At 54.3% G+C, this 16,126-nt stretch overlaps 2 protein-coding genes and 1 long non-coding RNA gene across 7 annotated transcripts in view; 1 reads left to right on the top strand and 2 right to left on the bottom strand.

Annotated features, from left to right (window-relative positions):
* Positions 1-214: 214 nt before the first annotated feature.
* Positions 215-5,073, bottom strand: hsp90b1 (heat shock protein 90, beta (grp94), member 1). Of its 2 annotated transcripts, none has more exons than XM_088378228.1 (18): positions 4,907-5,073; positions 4,410-4,512; positions 3,928-4,069; positions 3,741-3,857; positions 3,327-3,658; positions 3,142-3,253; positions 2,860-2,991; positions 2,664-2,780; positions 2,403-2,540; positions 2,243-2,320; positions 2,103-2,168; positions 1,754-2,023; positions 1,400-1,645; positions 1,167-1,303; positions 1,021-1,099; positions 745-900; positions 548-670; positions 215-477 (listed from the first exon to the last, which is right to left on the bottom strand). In XM_088378228.1, exons 1-18 carry the CDS (start codon positions 4,953-4,955, stop codon positions 451-453), a joined length of 2,424 nt encoding a protein of 807 aa, XP_088234354.1. In that variant the 5' UTR covers positions 4,956-5,073; the 3' UTR covers positions 215-450. The 2 variants fall into 2 exon arrangements, with proteins under 2 accessions (XP_088234354.1, XP_088234355.1); XM_088378229.1 differs by having other exon boundaries at positions 548-658.
* A 2,233-nt stretch (positions 5,074-7,306) lies between these two features.
* On the top strand, positions 7,307-15,638 carry ccdc136a (coiled-coil domain containing 136a). Of its 4 annotated transcripts, none has more exons than XM_088378279.1 (10): positions 7,333-7,431; positions 7,742-7,917; positions 9,836-10,129; positions 10,972-11,046; positions 11,570-11,860; positions 11,946-12,063; positions 12,178-12,403; positions 12,535-12,657; positions 13,460-13,572; positions 14,294-15,638. In XM_088378279.1, exons 2-10 carry the CDS (start codon positions 7,866-7,868, stop codon positions 14,304-14,306), a joined length of 1,305 nt encoding a protein of 434 aa, XP_088234405.1. In that variant the 5' UTR covers positions 7,333-7,431; positions 7,742-7,865; the 3' UTR covers positions 14,307-15,638. The 4 variants fall into 4 exon arrangements, 3 of the variants coding, with proteins under 3 accessions (XP_088234406.1, XP_088234405.1, XP_088234404.1); XM_088378278.1 differs by having other exon boundaries at positions 7,344-7,649; XR_015858991.1 differs by having other exon boundaries at positions 7,345-7,649; positions 13,509-13,572.
* LOC148397212 (uncharacterized) overlaps positions 9,703-16,126 on the bottom strand; it is a 50,353-nt gene continuing 43,929 nt past the window's right edge. The window contains exons 5-8 of the long non-coding RNA XR_015858992.1: positions 15,870-16,032; positions 11,111-11,308; positions 10,901-11,039; positions 9,703-10,203 (exon numbers count right to left, since the gene is read on the bottom strand). This is a non-coding gene — a long non-coding RNA (uncharacterized LOC148397212). The remainder of the gene's footprint in view (positions 10,204-10,900; positions 11,040-11,110; positions 11,309-15,869; positions 16,033-16,126) is intronic.

Below are 16,126 nucleotides of genomic sequence, written 5' to 3'. Positions count from 1 at the left end.
TTCCCTACCAATAATTTCGTGCAACCTACATCTTTTACAGATCAACTGAAAAACTAAGAAAAAAAAGTGCGCACACCCTGCCTCCCTCCGTCATAAGTGGCGACGCGGCTGTTTGGTTTACTGCATTGATGCCACCGATAAGGGCTCGCCCAATTATACCACAAACAACAAAACACCGTAGCTCAGGATCGTGATCAAATGACACACACCATCCTTCCTTTTCCCAGGAAACATTTATTCAATCGAGACAGGATCCCTCCATCAACAGGTCAGTTAAATATTAACAAATTTACAGGTGCGAGGAATGTAAAAAAAAACTAAACAAAAAAGGCAAAAAAATGCACAACACACCCAAGCGCTCCTTAAAATGATCGCTCGCCCGTGCCAAGACAATGGTGCGTCACGGGCGGCCAGCCGGGCGCCGCTCTCTCTTCCCGAGTTGCGCTCCTCTCACAGTTCGATTTTGGGCGTCTTGACCTGCCAAGAAGCCACGTCAAGGAGAGCGAGCGCCAACTCTCGCGAGACTCTGCGGTGGGCGCCTTCTTACCACTTGCTCGTCGTCTTTGGCATCGTCCGCCGCGACCTCATCTTGGTCCTCGTCCGCCCCGTCGTCCTCGGCCGGCTCCTCCTCGGGCTCCTCCTCGGGCTCCTCCTCGGGCTCCTCCTCCACCTGAGGTCACAAAGTGAGGCTTTACGGCTGGAGCGGGTGGCCGGCGCGCGTTCCAAGCAAGCGTCGGGGCCGACCTGCTCGTCCAGCGGTACGTTCATGCTGAGCCTCAGCATGCGCTCGATCCTGTCGCCGTAGGCCTTGGTGTCGGCCAGCTGGTAGCCCGAGCGCAGGGCGGCCGTCTCAAAGAGGACGCTGGCCAGGTCCGACGCCGTCTGGTCCTCGCCGTCGTCCTAAATAGAATAGATCTTTATTGTCATTTTCTCACTTGCGCGACGAAATTGAAAAGTGCCAGCTGACTCGAGACGTCTGACCGCAACAACCCGATGTCGATCGACTCGGGCCGCACTTACGTTGACCCGTTTGAGCATCTTCTTGATGAGGGGGTGCTTGGGGTTGATCTCTAAAGTCTTCTTCTGGCTGGCGTAGTAACTGCAACATTGGTCGGGAAGGTTAGCGACCGCAGCGGCGCTTTGGGTTTGCCCTGAGCCAAACTCACTTTGTGGAAATATCTTTGCCCGTCTGGTAGGCCTGTGCCTTCATGATCCTTTCCATGTTCCCCGACCAGCCGTACTGGCTGGCCACCAGCGCGCACGGCGACTTGGTCAGCCTCTGAGACAGGACCGCCTTCTCGATCTGCACAAAAAGCACGCACATGTGAAGCCCAAGCAAAGCACAATGGCCAAATGCTCGCTCGCTCGCTCAGGATGCGGAAAGAAGAAAGGAGCGGACCTTGTCCTTGAGCGCCTTGTCCTTGAGCCAGGTGGTGAGCGGCTCGTACTCCTTCTCCTGCGCCTCGCGCTTCTCTTTGGCCTCGTCGCTCTCGTCGAACTTGACTCCCTCCTTGGCCACGTTCTGGAAGCGCTTGCCATCGAACTCGGGCAGGGCCTGGATGCAGTACTCGTCCACGGGCTCCGTCAGGTAGATCACCTCATAGCCCTTCTTCAGCAGCCGCTCCACAAAGGGAGACGCCTCCGCCTGGAGGCAGACGTCGCTGCAGTTTGGGTATCCCAACACGGAGGGCATCCCGCGCATGCGCGAGCGATGACGCAAAGCGCTGGGCCTGGCCCGGCCCGGCTAACTTACCTCCTTCCTGCTGGTGCCCGCCATGAAGTAGATCTTGTCCTGCTTCTCCTTCATGCGCTCGACGTACTGCTCGAGGCCGGTGAGCTCCGTGTCGCTGTTGGAGGTGTTGAAGCGCAGCAGCTTAGCCAGCCGGGTCCGATTGGAGTGGTCCTCGATGACGCCCAGCTTGATGTTGGTGCCAAACTCCTTCCAGAACTTGTCATTGTACTGCTCCTCGGCTATCTTCTTTATCATGTCCAGAGTTTTGCGCACCAGCTTCTTCCGGATGACCTGATGGGCGGGAAGCACGCAAATCAGGATGGCACTGGCCGAGCGCTGGCGGCGGCCGAGCGCTTGCTTCCGCACTCACCTTGAGGAGTTTGTGTTGCTGTAGCGTCTCTCGGGACACGTTCAGAGGGAGGTCGTCAGAGTCGACCTGGTTTGGAGAGAGCAAAGGATTTGATTTGCTTGAACACACTGGCGCAGCATCAAGACAAAGCGGCGACTCACCACTCCCTTGACAAAGTTGAGGTATTTGGGCATCATGTCGTTGAAGTCGTCCGTGATGAAAACCCTCCGGACGAAAAGCTGCGGCCAGATGACAACGTTTTAGAAGCCGCCATTTGGCATTCTTCGTTTCAAGTCAGCCAGCCCCGCCCCGCCCCCTCACCTTGATGTAGTCGTTCTTCTTGGAGCCGTACTCATCAAAGAGGCCGCGGGGGGCGGCGGTGGGCACAAACAGGATGGACTTGAAGGTGACCTCGCCCTCGGCCGTGAAGTGGATGTGAGCCAGAGGGTTCTCGCTGTCCTGTTGGGAGAGGAACTTGGGAGGCACACTGGCACTCGGACGAGAGCCGCCCTATCTTTGGACCGGTTGGAGTTTTCCCCCCGGGCTCATGATAAACTAGCACCTGAGTGTGTTTTTGCTGACCTTGGAGAAGGTCTTGTAGAAAGCATTGTACTCGTCGTCCTCGACGTCCTTAGCCAGTCTCTGCCAGATGGGCTTGATGTCGTTCATTATCTCCCAGTCCCACACCGTCTTCTCTACCTGATTTGGGGTAACAAAAAGCAAAAAAATGACTCCAGCCCAATAATATTTGCCTTTGTGCCCGCAAAGTGGCAGGTACCTTTTTGGTCTTGGGCTTGTCTTTGCCTTCTTCCTCTTCCTCCACTTCCACCTCAGCCTCATCTTCGGAGGCTTTCTCCTCCGGCTCGTCGTCGTCGTCGTCTCGGTCGACGGGCTCCTCCACCGTCTCCGTCTGATACACGGCGGGGGAGACAAAAAGCGCTTATACCTACCCGCCTGGCTATTTCAAGACGGCCTGTTTGCATTTTCGGGTCAAATTCACGCATTGCGCGGTTCATGTCGGGCACCCACAAAACGCAATCTTATTGTAAAACGTCCGTACCTTGCTGGCCCAAACGTAAATGGGGAAGTTGATGAACTGCGAGTACTTCCTGACGAGGTTCTTGATGGTCTCCTGTTCCAGGTAGTCCGAGGCCTCCTCTTTCATCAACAATCTGCGCAAGCAAGAGATTTCAAATGAGCTCCTTCCGGCGGGGCGGCCGCTCGCTCTCCTCGTCGGGAACCTACGTGATGGTGGTGCCGCGGCCCAGCGTGTTCCCGCGGGGGTCCTCGATGACCGAAAAGCTGTTGGAGTCCGACTCCCAGATGTGCTGCTCGCCGTCGTTGTGCTTGGAGGTCACGATGACCTTGTCGGCCACCAGGAAGGCCGAGTAGAAGCCCACGCCGAACTGGCCGATCAGCTCCGAGGTGGATTGCTCCGCCGACTGCATCTCCGTCATCTTGTTGAGGAACTCGCTGGTGCCCGATTTGGCGATGGTGCCCAGGTTCTTCACCAGCTCCTCTTTGGTCATGCCGATGCCCGAGTCAGTGATGTGAAGCATGTTCTTCTCCTTGTCCGACTGGGGGGGGGAGCAAAAGGAGTCGTGCTTTTCGTCGCGCAAATGGCTCAGAGAGCGTGGCGTGGCTGCGGGCGCTACGCACTTTGATTCGGATGACCAAATCTTCGTTGGAGCTCATTGCGACCTCGTCAGTGAGAGACAACAGGCGAATTTTATCCAGGGCGTCGGAAGCGTTGGAGATCAGCTCTCGGAGAAAGATCTGGAATAAAAAATATCCGGCCGTGCTTAGCCGCAAAGGCCGCGAGCCCGACAGGAGCGACCCGCCTCACCTCTTTATTCTTGTACAGGGAGTTGATGATCAGCTTCATCATGCGGTTGACCTCAGCCTGGAAGGCGTGCTTCTCAGACTTTTCCCGTAGTTCCTTAATCTGGGCCGCGTTCAATCCGTCCAACTGGATGGCTTCCTCCTCCCTGCGGGAGAGGAGAGAGAGAAATAGATTTGTCAACAAAAACTCACTCACATGCTCGTCAGTCAGTGTCCCTCCAGCGTAATCATTTAAAAGTGGAGGACTCCGGAGGCAGGGGAAGCTCCAGATTAAAAACTATTTAAGGTGCAAGTATTATTCCGCGGCACAACTTTCATTTGAAGAGTGAATACAAGTGCTATTTGTGTATCGTCTTCTGCCATCTAGTGGATGAGCTTGCAAATACATTTCGCTGGCTGCATTTGGAGAAGCAAGCACATTTCAAAGCAGTACACGTGCACTGCACTCCCTTTGTACCCTTGTGCGGTTTCAACCGCGGAACCAACCTCTGAACCACCTCGTCGTCTGTCTTGGAGCCATCCCTGCTTTTGCCCAGGTCCTCATCCACGGTACCGTCCACGTCCAGTTCATCTTCGGCCCTCACGGCAGCTAAAATGAAAGACGGAGAGATCTCAAAGGATATAAACAGATTAGTTCTGGACTAATAGGAGCCAGAAATCATACGGCTTTTAGGAAACGTCATTTAATGCCTTGGTGGGCAAGACTTTTTAAAAAATTACCTTGGATGCAGATAATGGCAGTGTATCACGTTGGCAACTTGTGAAAAGCCGAGCGAATACATTCGAATGTCACCTTGATGTTGCATAATGGTCAAAAGTTTCAAATAGAGCGAGAATTAAACCAGTTACGAATGAAATTCAAGTAAGGAGAAGCTATCGAGACGCCAGTGCCAGGCAAAGCTAGCTTGGCAGCTAAACCATACATAGCAATAGCCGGTAGGTAACCAGTCCCCTTGTCAAACAAAACACTGGCGCCTACTCACCGAAGGCGAAGAGCCCGAGTAGAAGTCCGACAACCCACGCCCGCTTCATTTTGGGATTGGAGCTTGATTGTGACCGTTGCACCTCAGACAAAAGGTGGTGAGCGCACGCCGGACCGCCGTTCCACGAGAGACTGACAATGGACCACCCTCGCGAACACAGCACACTTAAATCTCTCGCGCTCGACCAATGGCGGCGCACCACGCACCACCGTGGACCAATCCCAACGGAGACGACGCAGCAACGCTGACCAATCGCCATCCTCAACACGAGTCAATACCCTCAAATCGTGGCTGGCCATCATTGGCCGAAAATCACCCCTAATTTACGTGTTAATTACGTGTCAACTTTGATTTGTTTATTTTTTTGGAGGGATGTTTTTGGTACGCAACATGTTTCATTGTACAAAATGTACCAGTTAACGCACCGACTCCGCATAAGTGACAGAAGATGGAGGGATGGATGTGGATGGACAGATGGACGGATGGATGGATGGATGGACGGATGGATGGATGGATGGATGGATGATCCTAATATACTCAAAGCAGTGTAATACAATAAACCGGCTAATTCTACCATTACTACCGGGAACACATCTTTCATTTTTACTAATAAATGGCATTGAGTTCACACAAGAGGCCAAAGAATGGTACATGTATTTCATCTATCGGCCTGTGGTTTGAGCTCCCGTGCGCTGACTGGATGTGAACACGTCCATTTAATTGAACGTAAGTGAGTGTACGTTGAATGAATGGGGTCGAAATACAAAAAGTCCTGCCTAGCTACAAAAACAGATATGCTCAAAGCTCATTGAATAAAGTACATAAGCAGACAAGTATATTCACATATTAAAGAAATAAAAGAAACATTTTAAGCATATCATTATACCTACACACCAAATCAATAAAGGAGACATAACTAGACATTTTTGATGAGTGGTAATGAGAAAGGTTTTTATAACTTTATGATCTGAGATAGTATATATATTTCTGAGCACTTTGAAAATAACAAATGTTTTTTGATATATTGCCTGAATAGCTTCATGACCCTTAAGGAACTGTTCAATGCATGCCTGATGATTTTCTAAATCACGGACACTGCCAAAGTCGTCTAAAAATGTTCAGTACTTGATTGTATCGTACGTGTTGACTAATGCTAGACGCCCGTTTTCGATGACTACCGAACGTTCTGGACAGAGGGAAATATTTTGCCTAACAAAGAAAAGATACGGTTGAAAGCATGATTAAACTAAGAATATGATGACGTAAGCAAGTACATGGAGATCAAAAGAACAAAGAAACAAAAAGATGGTAAGTGGTGAGTACAAACTTTGCATAGTCAGGGAACATTTATAAATACGTCGATGATGTCACAGCCAAAAGCTCACATCATTCCGTACAAAATGACAAAATTGAAAGAATGATGAATGGATGAGGTGCGACAGTGTATGTGCAAGAATGGAGGAGAATGTTTACAGGAAGGTCACTTGGAGATAAAACCAGCAGGTGCCAGAGGGAGACAGCCAAGCCAAAGATGATCGTCAAGGCTGAAAGACGGAAAGGAAAACAACAGCCCCCGCACATCGAATCGCCCGTAATCAGCACCCAACCCCACGGACCCACTCCCATGGAATCAGACTCTCCTGCGAACTTGCCCCGCCCCAAAGACTCATCACCCATCAAACTCGGCCCACGCTGGCATGTGCAACTGAATATACATAAGCTGACCAAAAAACCTTGAATGTTGCCTTTTCTGAATGGAGACCTTCCGCTCTTGAAGGGCCCAGCGCTGTATTGTACTTTCCTGAAAACAGAGCTTTCTTGACAAGAATTGTGATTGAACTCAACCAACCTGTGTAAGTCTAATTTCTGCTTCAGTGTCTTAGCATTTTCCTAAATCTGAAGAAATCAAACGAGCACGCAGTGAGTCAATTGGATAACAGGTGATTGGCAATGGCTTTTGCCGTGAGGCGCAGATAGCGCGCTCCCTAAATTGTGGACAAATCCAACAGCGTGCAAGCGGGAGTCCAGCGGAGCCCCTCAGGGCACCGTGTGATACGTCTTCACGTCCTTCTTGTGTCATTGAAATTCAAGTTACCTGCGATACACAAATGTGAAACTTTTTGCGTTCAAACGCCAAACCTATTCTCCAAGGTGGGGCGTGGGTGGTATTGTTTCTCCTGCATGGAGTGGCAGAAATTAGCTTCTGAGAAATCAAGTGCAGCGCGCTACAAAATGGACCTCAGTGAAGTATTTGCTCGACTAAGGAAGTAAGCAGCGGTGAAGCCAGCGCATCTTCTCGCTAGCACGCGCGTCGCCTGCCTGCCTGCCTGCCTGCGTGGCTGCCTGCCTGCGTGGCTGCCTGCCTGCCTGCCCGCCGGCCCTGCTGCCTGCTTGCGTCACAACAGGTGCTCAAAATAGCAACATCAGCTGAAAACAACAGCGCACAAATAGTCTGCTGCGGCGGCGAAAAGGCAAGCGGCTGCGCAAGAGAGCAGGAAGAAGGAATTTTGCCGTCTGCCTCCCTCGTGAGCAGCATCTGTCTATCTATCTATCTATCTATCTATCTATCTATCTATCTATCTATCTATCTATCTATCTATCTATCTATCTATCTATCTATCTATCTTCCCGCCGCCCCTCGCTCGGCTCGGCTTGGCACTGCTCGGCTCGGCTCCTCCCCTCTTTCCTCTCGCCTGCCACCGCTCCCACGCTCCGCGGACCCTTCTCATTTGCCTGCACATATGTGAGTGAGTGAGTGAGTGTGTGGCTGCATGTGTTTACGTGCGTGTGTGTGCGTGCGCACGTCTGACTCTCTCGCTCTTTGCTCGGCTGCAGCTGGCGTGGGCGTGCGCTGCCCGTGACCCTCCTCTCTTCTCTCCGCGGAGGCCCTCGCTCGCTCGCTCGCTCGCTCATTGCCTGGCTTGCTGGTCGGCTGGCTGCTGGCTCTGCGTGCCTCTGGATGGACGGTTTGCGTCTTCCGCCGCTCATCGAGGAGGCTTTGGACGCTGCAGGTCTGGGCGTATCCCTTTCGTCACGCTCTGTCTATGATGTCGTGCTGCTGCTGCTGCTGCTGGCTATTTTTAGTGCGGAGTGAAGGATGCATGGATGGAGCAGGGATGGGGATTGAAGAAGAGGAAGCGAAGGGTCAGGAGGAGGGGACATAAGGTGGACAGGGACATGCGTGTGTGGTGTGGTGTGGTGCGGTGCGGTGTGTATGTGGATGCATTGCATGGAGGTGATGCGTCACGGCAACGAAGCTGGCAGGTGAGCTCCGCTGTTGCAGGCAGGCAGGCAGGCAGGCAGGCAGGCAGGCAGGCAGGCAGGCAGGCAGGCAGGCAGGCAGGCAGGCAGGCAGGCAGGCAGGCAGGCAGGCAGGCAGGCAGGCAGGCAGGCAGGCAGGCAGGCAGGCAGGCAGGCAGGCAGGCAGGCAGGCAGGCAGCCACGCAGGCAGCCACGCAGGCAGGCAGCCACGCAGGCAGGCAGGCAGGCAGGCAGGCAGGCAGGCAGGCAGGCAGCCAGGCAGGCAGGCAGGCAGGCAGAGAGGCAGGCGAGGCGATGGAGCTGGCAGACGAGCGAGCGAGTGCGTGCGCGCCGCTTTTTGGATACTTGAGGCTCGTGTCTTGTTGGTGTCAGGGTAAAAGGAGGCAACTGCATTCAACAGATCGTTCTGCAAGTCAAAGACAAAAACAGGGGCAAAAGCGCAGCTCGTCACTTTTGATTTGCCATTTTGGCTGCGCAATTTCTCAGTTAACACTCTTCACATTGTCGCCCAAGGCTCCATTCTAAGTCTTTTTTTATATATATATATATATATATATATATATATATATATATATATATATATATATATATATATATATATATATATATAAATAGAACCACGGTGGCTCCTAGCCTGAAATTTGAGGGGCCCAACTCGGAGGTACGATAAAAACTCCCGCCACTTGTTGTCAATAGAGAACTGATGCATCAACTAAAGTCAGTGCCCCCTGCTGGCCGCGGTTGAGCATGGCAAGTGCAGATTCGACATTTTTGCAAGGCGCTTGTTGTATTTCACAGCTACAGGCCGGCATATTGTGCCTCCTACGCGCAGGAGCGGATCGCTGCGTTCCCACTCGACATTTCTCCTCGGCGCCTACACGCGTACCGAAACGCGCTTGATACAAGCCGGCCGCCCACGTCGTTCTAGTCCCGGCCCCGCGCTTCTCTTTGACGTGGCCCCATTGGCGAGCTTGAGTGTGGGGCCTGCTTGCCTGCCATCCTGCCTGCCTGCCTGCCTGCCTGCCTGCTTGCCTGCATGCCTGCCTGCCTGCCTGCCTGCCTTCCTCCCCAAAAATCCCCACAGTACGCAGCGGCTGAATTTCTCCGGGCTCTGCGGGACTAATAAACAGCAGCAGAGTTGGCGCAGCGGACAAAGTTCGGCTTTGTTCAGCTCACTCACGCCACCCGCTGGACTGAAAAGTTGCTTGTTTGTCCTCAGGGACGTATTGACAGCGGCAAAGCATCCTTTTCACATTTCAGGGTGCGAACGTTTTTGAGTGAATACTTTTAGTTTCAACAAGCATCTGTAGCTCTGCTCTAGCACAATGTAAGAGTACTTTAGTCCCCTCAATAGAATTTGTGTGTGCGCAAGTGCCTCACTCCAAAGCCTTTTTTCACGTGGTCCTTGTCTCTGCTTTGGCTCCATTCTGCCAACCATCTCAGTTCCAGGCATGATGAAAAGGTGTCGCTACTTTGCATATTCAAATGGAGGCCGCTGTCGCCTCTGCCGCTGCCGCCGCCGCTGCCGCAGAAACAAAAAGAGGATTCAAAGGCACTTTCATCACAAGAGCCTGCTATTGATTTAAAAGACAATGGCGGGGCCGGCTTGAATCAAAGAGTTGAAGCGAGAAGGCTCCGTCACCTCCGTGCCTCTCATGTCTCCTTCAGGTGATCTGAGCGAGCTCAAATCGGACGGCGGCGCCGAGGAGAGAGACTTGCCGGAGGACGGCGACGAGAAGCTGGAGATGGAGCCCGAGCGAGCCGCCAAAGACGGGGAGGACGGAGGCGGCGGCGGCGGCGGCGGCGGCGGGGAGCTGAGCGAGAAGCAGGAGCAGGAGGAGCAGCAGCAGGAGGAACAGGAGCTGGAGGAGCTGAGGGCTCAAGTCCTGCAGCTGCTGCTGGAGCTGGAGGACGCCAGGGAGACGTCGACTAAGCACCACGACGGCTTCCTGGAGCTGCAAGGTGAGACGTGCCTTTGCTGTGTGGCAGGGCACCAGCAGGGGGCGCTGTTTGGCTTGATATGTATACTGTCAACCCTGTGGGGCATATGACATGAGGCACCCTTTCCTCCAAACACACTTCCATACTCATGTGATTTCCCTTGTTGCTCGTTCCTGTATGATGGCTGCGCTATTAAAAGCCACATGACGCTCCCCAAATACTATATGTTGTCTGTGATGTCATCTTTTAGCAAAGCCTTCTGGGTAATGACTTGCACTCATCTCACTGGCGTGCAGGCGTGTGTGTGTGCGTGTGCGTGTGCGTGCGCGTGCGCGCGCGGCGGCGGCAGCACATTCCTCGGACAACTGGGCACACTCAAGAGAAGCTTCCAGACTCCCCACTGGGACCGCTCAGCTGTTTCCTGACGACAACTGTCGGGGTTCCTCGGGGAACATTGTCAGGGAATGACACACGGTGCAGAGAGAGAGGGAGGGAGGCAGGAGAGAGGCAGGGGGGGGGGGGGGAGGAGGAGGGAGGCAGGCGGGGGCGGGTTGTACGGCACTCGCGGCTATCATCACGGGGAATATTTTAGCTGTGCGAGCAATGGTGGCCTTGGAAATAAAAGCCGCAATTCAAAATGAAGCTTTCCCATGAGAATGGCTTGCCCATTGATTCAAAGTCCAATTGATCGCGCTGTCGTTGAAGCAATCAGCGTGAGGAGAAGCACGTGCTTTTGCAACGTCAAATGAAATGGCTGACCGACCGCGCATTTACTGGCAATTGTATTCTTACCGTGGTGGAGCAACGCGGCATCTCCCGCTGGCCCGGCCGGCCCGACTGATATGTTCCTCGTGTTCTTTCAGGACTGCTGGAGGACGAACGTCTGGCCAGCGCCCATCAGGCCGAAGCCTTCGCTCGACAGATCCACAACCTGCAAGGTACAACACAACGGGATTAACGTTTCCTCGCTCTATTCCTTGGGTTGAGGTCAGCGGGCCCGACCACTTGCGCCGCCGGATGGAGAGTGTTGGCTTTTCCTTCTCCTTTGTTTTCTTTTGGACCATTGGACTGGACTGGACTGAAAGGGCTGGCTGGCTGGCTGGCTGAGCAGAGACACACCAAAAAAAAATGCATCGAGTGAGCCCATTCGGGCCGAGCGTGGACACTTTGTTTTCTATTGCCGTTTTCCTGAAGAGAATCCTGTTCATGCGAGAGAGAGAGAGAGAGAGCGAGAGCATTGCCGTCAGTTGCGTCAGCCCAGCGCACACTTCTTCCAGAGAAATGACAAATTCTTGTTTTAAGGCGGTGGCCGGACCGCAGCTACATACTTGCGAGTCTCGACTCGGCCCCTCGTCTTTCTCAATAGCTTTTGTCTTTTTGGCGGCGGTCGGAGCGCGATGAAAATTCAAGGAAAGCGTTTTGCGCCTCGAAAATGACAGCGGGAGCCCCTTTGTCCTCCAGCCCAGCTGCGCTCAGCCAAGGAGGAGATGGACGGCCTGGAGGAGGAGAAGGAGAGCGAGCTGGCCGAGGCTCGGGAGGAGCTGCGCGCCGCCCGCGAGGAGGCGCTCCTGCTGCAGCAGGCGGCCGAGGAGGCGGCGGCCGAGCGCGAGAACGACATCGCCTCGCTGCAGGAGGAGCTGTGCCGGCGGAGGGCCGAGCTCGGGCGCCTCGGCGACGACGCGCGCCACTACGAGCTGGAGATCACCACGCTGAGGGCCGAGATCAGCGTGAAGAGCCGCCAAGGGCCGCAGGGTGAGGCGCTTCGGGGCCAAGCCCCAACCAGGCCCGCCGGGAGTCACAAAATTCGTGATACAATTAATTCCCCGAGCCGTTGCAGGCGAGGTGGAGCTGCTGAAGGAGGAGTGCCGGAGCCTGAGGGAGGAGTGCCGGGCCCTGAAGGAGGACAACCGGAGGCTCTCGGAGAGGCTGCAGCTGCTCCGCCGGCAGAAGACGAGGTGAGGGGTCACTCGTCAGCTGTTTGCCTCGGGCGGGGACGCTGCCGCTAAGTTCCCCAAACGGCAGGCGCAGTGTCCTAACGCTCGACCTCAGCCGGCTCCTCGCCATTTCAGCTCCGACGACGAAGGCGGCCGGGGCAAAGGGACGGAGACGGGCGCCGACGACACCCTGAGCGAGGTGAGCGCGGCTCCCTCGCACGACGCCTGGGTCCAGAAGAACATCTCCTTTGACGGCAAGCCCGGGACGCCCACCGGATGGCACGGCGGCGTCGGCGAGATCTGCTCGCTCAGGGAGCAGCTCAAACAGGCCGAGGAGAAGGCCTCGCGGGTTCACAAAGAGGTGAGTCAGCGCTCGCTCGCTCGCTCGCTCTTCCAACAGGTGTCCAATGTCTGGCTCAAGGGTCGCAAGCCTCGGCCACCCGACATGCCTTGGTGAGCCATCTGGTTGCCATCTGGTTGCTTCTGTTCCAGTGCCACGGGCTGAAGCTGGAGCTGCAGGAGCTGCAGGAGCTCTACGACAGCAGTCAGAAGGAGCGCAACCAGCTGGAGGAGGAGCTTGGGCGCTGCAAGGCAGAGCTGGACAAGTTGGCTCAGGTGAGGAAGGCCGCTGGCGCCAAGTCCGTCGCCATGAAACAGATAAACAACTAGGTCCGTCCAGCGGTACCTTGAGTGAGCTCATTTTCTTGCTTGAAAGAACATACATTTGCAGCACGGACCCAAGCCCAAGTAGAGGGGCTCGAGAATGGAGCCTTGGGGCACTTGGATGCTCGGTAAATTGAGGTACCAAGCGATCAAAGTCAACACAGTCAAGGGAGCACTGCGATGGAGGCTCGGGTCTACTGCAAATGGCATGGCACCTACTGTAGCTCGTCTGTGGTGTGTGTCTCTCACGCCGTCCGTGGTATGTTCCCTTTCAAACGGGATGGCTTTCTGTGCGTCAGCGCGTCTGTCCTTTAATCTCTGCCAGCTACTAAAAGGCCAAAGCGCCAGCCAATCAAACGGCTAATGACTCCCAAGCAGTCAAGTGAAATCCAAGAACACAGATTGCACGCACGAACGCGCTCGTCAAGTCTCTCCTCTTTTTCTTTGTTGTCTGTGTGTTGTGTCAAACGGTCTACCCGTCCGTGCCCTTCCCTTCCCTTAGGGGAGGAGCGTCACGGTCCAAAATTGTCCGCCGAAGGTGCACAATTCTGTCCTTCTGCCGGAGTTTCGGTCAGACTGGCCCGAGTGGTTGCAAGCGAGCCCTAACCTTTGTGCACCCATTTCCATTCGGGAAGAATGAGCTGATGTCACGGCGGCGGCTTGAACGTCAGCCCTTCGTTGGCTGCATGTTTGTTGGTCCGTCGTGCGCCCGTCATCCCCATGCTCCTTGTCTTTGTGTTTGTTCCCTCCTCAGAGCTTCACCCATCCATCTGAGCACCCTGTTCTCTCCATCCCCTTCATAGGAATGATTGTAATAGTGGCCGTGGTCTGGTGCTGCTTGTCGGAGTTGGCGTCCCACAGAGCAAGGTATGAGAGGGGCTCGGAGCCCTAAACCCGAATCTCGCCTTTGACCGCAGCAAAGGGAACAAAGGTCACCCGAGCGACAGAGTTTTCTGCCCGATTGGCTCGCAGCCAGCGGCTGGCTGTCTTGAGATACGAGCTGCTTGAGCTAGCTTGGTGCTAACGTAAAAGGCCCGCCGCGGGCAGGCTAACGCTTGTAGATGACAGACAATAGTCTCCTGTGAAAAAGCAAGGCTATTCCTGCAGTCCTTTACAGTAGCAGCCAAAGTCGTCTTTTTGCCGCCGCCGCCGCCGCCACCGCTTCACCTCTTCTCAGCGCTTACGTAATAAACGGAAGGAAGCGCACCTCAAGGCACTGCTGAATTTCTGCAATTGGCCATGACAGCAAAAGTCCAAATAAGTACGCGCGTGCGCTAAAAGGAACGGGTGGGTGGGCAGTTTGCCAAAGCACGACACAAGCGCGCGCGCTCGCTCGCCTCAAATCGCAATCGTCGCTAAAAACAAATTGCCTTTCCTGCCTTTGGCTTGTCCCTTTTCTTGACAGAAGGAAAAGGAAAGCAACTTGTTGTGCTAACTTCATTCATGTTGCCGCCACTCGGTTACATATGGAAGCTTTTCCAACTTAGCCCCCCAAAAGGTTCATCCAAGCGTTGCTCAAGCCAAATCGCTGGGTGACTTTTTTGTCGCGCGTCTTTGACAAGCTTCCCTCCTTGGTGTCTTGCGTCAGGGGAGTGAGCTAGCTTGGAAGTCCATCTTGACGGCCGCCGCCACGCTGCTGACGGCGACCGCCTTGTTGAGGGCGCTCGTCCGATCTTGACCTGATCCCACGAACAGCCGGGAGGGAGCCCCGGTGGCTGGCTGGCCCCGGTGGCTACGACGTGCACGGTCGCCGTGGAGGACGCTGTCACTCACTCCTCTTGTGTGAATATTCTCTCTCTTTTATTGCATCCTTATTCAGTCATTTGTTGCTTTCATTCTTGCCTTTGTCCAATGCTTTGTTCAGTGCACTGAAATGCGGGGGAGCTTGTGCACCAGGCTCGCTCGCTCGCTCGCGCTTGATTTTGAAGGAAGGCACATGTGCATGTCAACAAGTTTCGCTAGTCAATTCACCTTGTCCTTCTTGCCATTTGTTGTCCAACGTGACGGAGAGGCACCTTGTCTCGCAAGTGCTCCAAGGGACACACACGTTCAGAGACTTTACAATTGAAAAAGAGAACATTTCAGTGTATTTTGAGCTGTTGAAATGACTTTAGTGCTTTTTCCAAAGAAGAAAAGCATGCAGCAGACACCAGCGCACAACTCCTTAAGACTCAGCCCATAAGACTGAGTGATGTCAGTCACTAGGGACCTAAAGCACAAATACGAGCGACCGGCGGGCGGCAAAAGAACTGTCAGCGCGGCCGCTGGCTCACTCGGGGATCTCCCGGCAGGCAGGCAGGCAGGCAGGCGACGTTTGCGACGGAAGCCGTTAATGGCTCCCTCCCTCCCGCCGCGACTATTAAGACGGCTCTAATTTTACGCTCGACAAAGCGGCCGTCTTGCCGTCGTTGTTAACCGTTGCCGTGATGGCGTTTGCTCGCTCGTCGAGCGGCCCCGCCACCGTACGAAGCCGCTTAAAGGAATTGGAACCGTTTGGCTCATCGGGCACAATTTGAGCAATTGCCACAAAAACATGCTCAAATGTTTGCCTCTCAGCGGTTCAGAGTTCAAAGGCAACTCGTTGGCTTTGAACCCGACCTAGTTTGCGCTCAACAGCCAGCGCAAAGAAGATGAATGAAGCCGACGGTAAGCTTCATGTGGCCACGAGGGTGCGTGCGTGCGTGCGTGCGTTCAACTTTAGACGGCAGCTGCAAAGTGATAACTTGCAGCTTCCCATTGGACAAACGGGGAAGGCCAGCTCTCGTTTTATGGAAACTGCCGTCGGAGTTGCGATCCATCCGACCTTCGGCGGCCGCTTTGCATGTGGCTCCGCTCGACTTTGTTCTTTTTCACATGGCTGTGGCTATTTGTCACCCGCAGCTCCATTTCTACTGTCTGTGACGTGAGAAAATAAATATAACTTGCCGCCCTCATGGTGTCTGCCTTTTCCTCGGCGCGGGGGCAGGGCATGAGCCCCTCCCCACCCAAATGACGGGAAACGCCGCGTTCACTTTTGTGACTCAACGTTGACTGAGTTGGACAAGATGCTAATAGCGGCAGGCGCTATCATGGAAAGCCAAAGAGTGCACTTTGAACTCACCTGCCTTTCAAAACAAGAAAGCAAAAACAAAGGCAAAAGATGAGCATCGATGCCGCGGCCTTACTTGAAATGGCGACAGCCGTGGTTATTCGCTTCAAATTGGCTTCTAAATAGATTGTAATTGGATGATATCCTGGCTTTGCTGCCTGCCGCTGAGTCACCACGCCGCCAGGCCGCCAGGCCGCCAGGCTGCCAGGCCGCCAGGCCGCCAGGCCGCGCGTGTCATCCTGCAGCGCACACAAACGCACATCATCAAATGAGCACTTCATTAGCGTCATTTCAAAGTATGAATGGACCCAAAAGAAGACGACAAGCCTCCAG

This window comes from Syngnathus floridae, chromosome 6, assembly GCF_059516105.1.
Source record: "Syngnathus floridae isolate MCC-2025c chromosome 6, RoL_Sflo_1.0, whole genome shotgun sequence".
Classification (NCBI taxonomy): Eukaryota; Metazoa; Chordata; class Actinopteri; order Syngnathiformes; family Syngnathidae; genus Syngnathus; species Syngnathus floridae.
The sequence above is the reverse complement of the archived record's forward strand: the minus strand, read 5'-3'. Positions and strand labels throughout refer to the sequence as shown.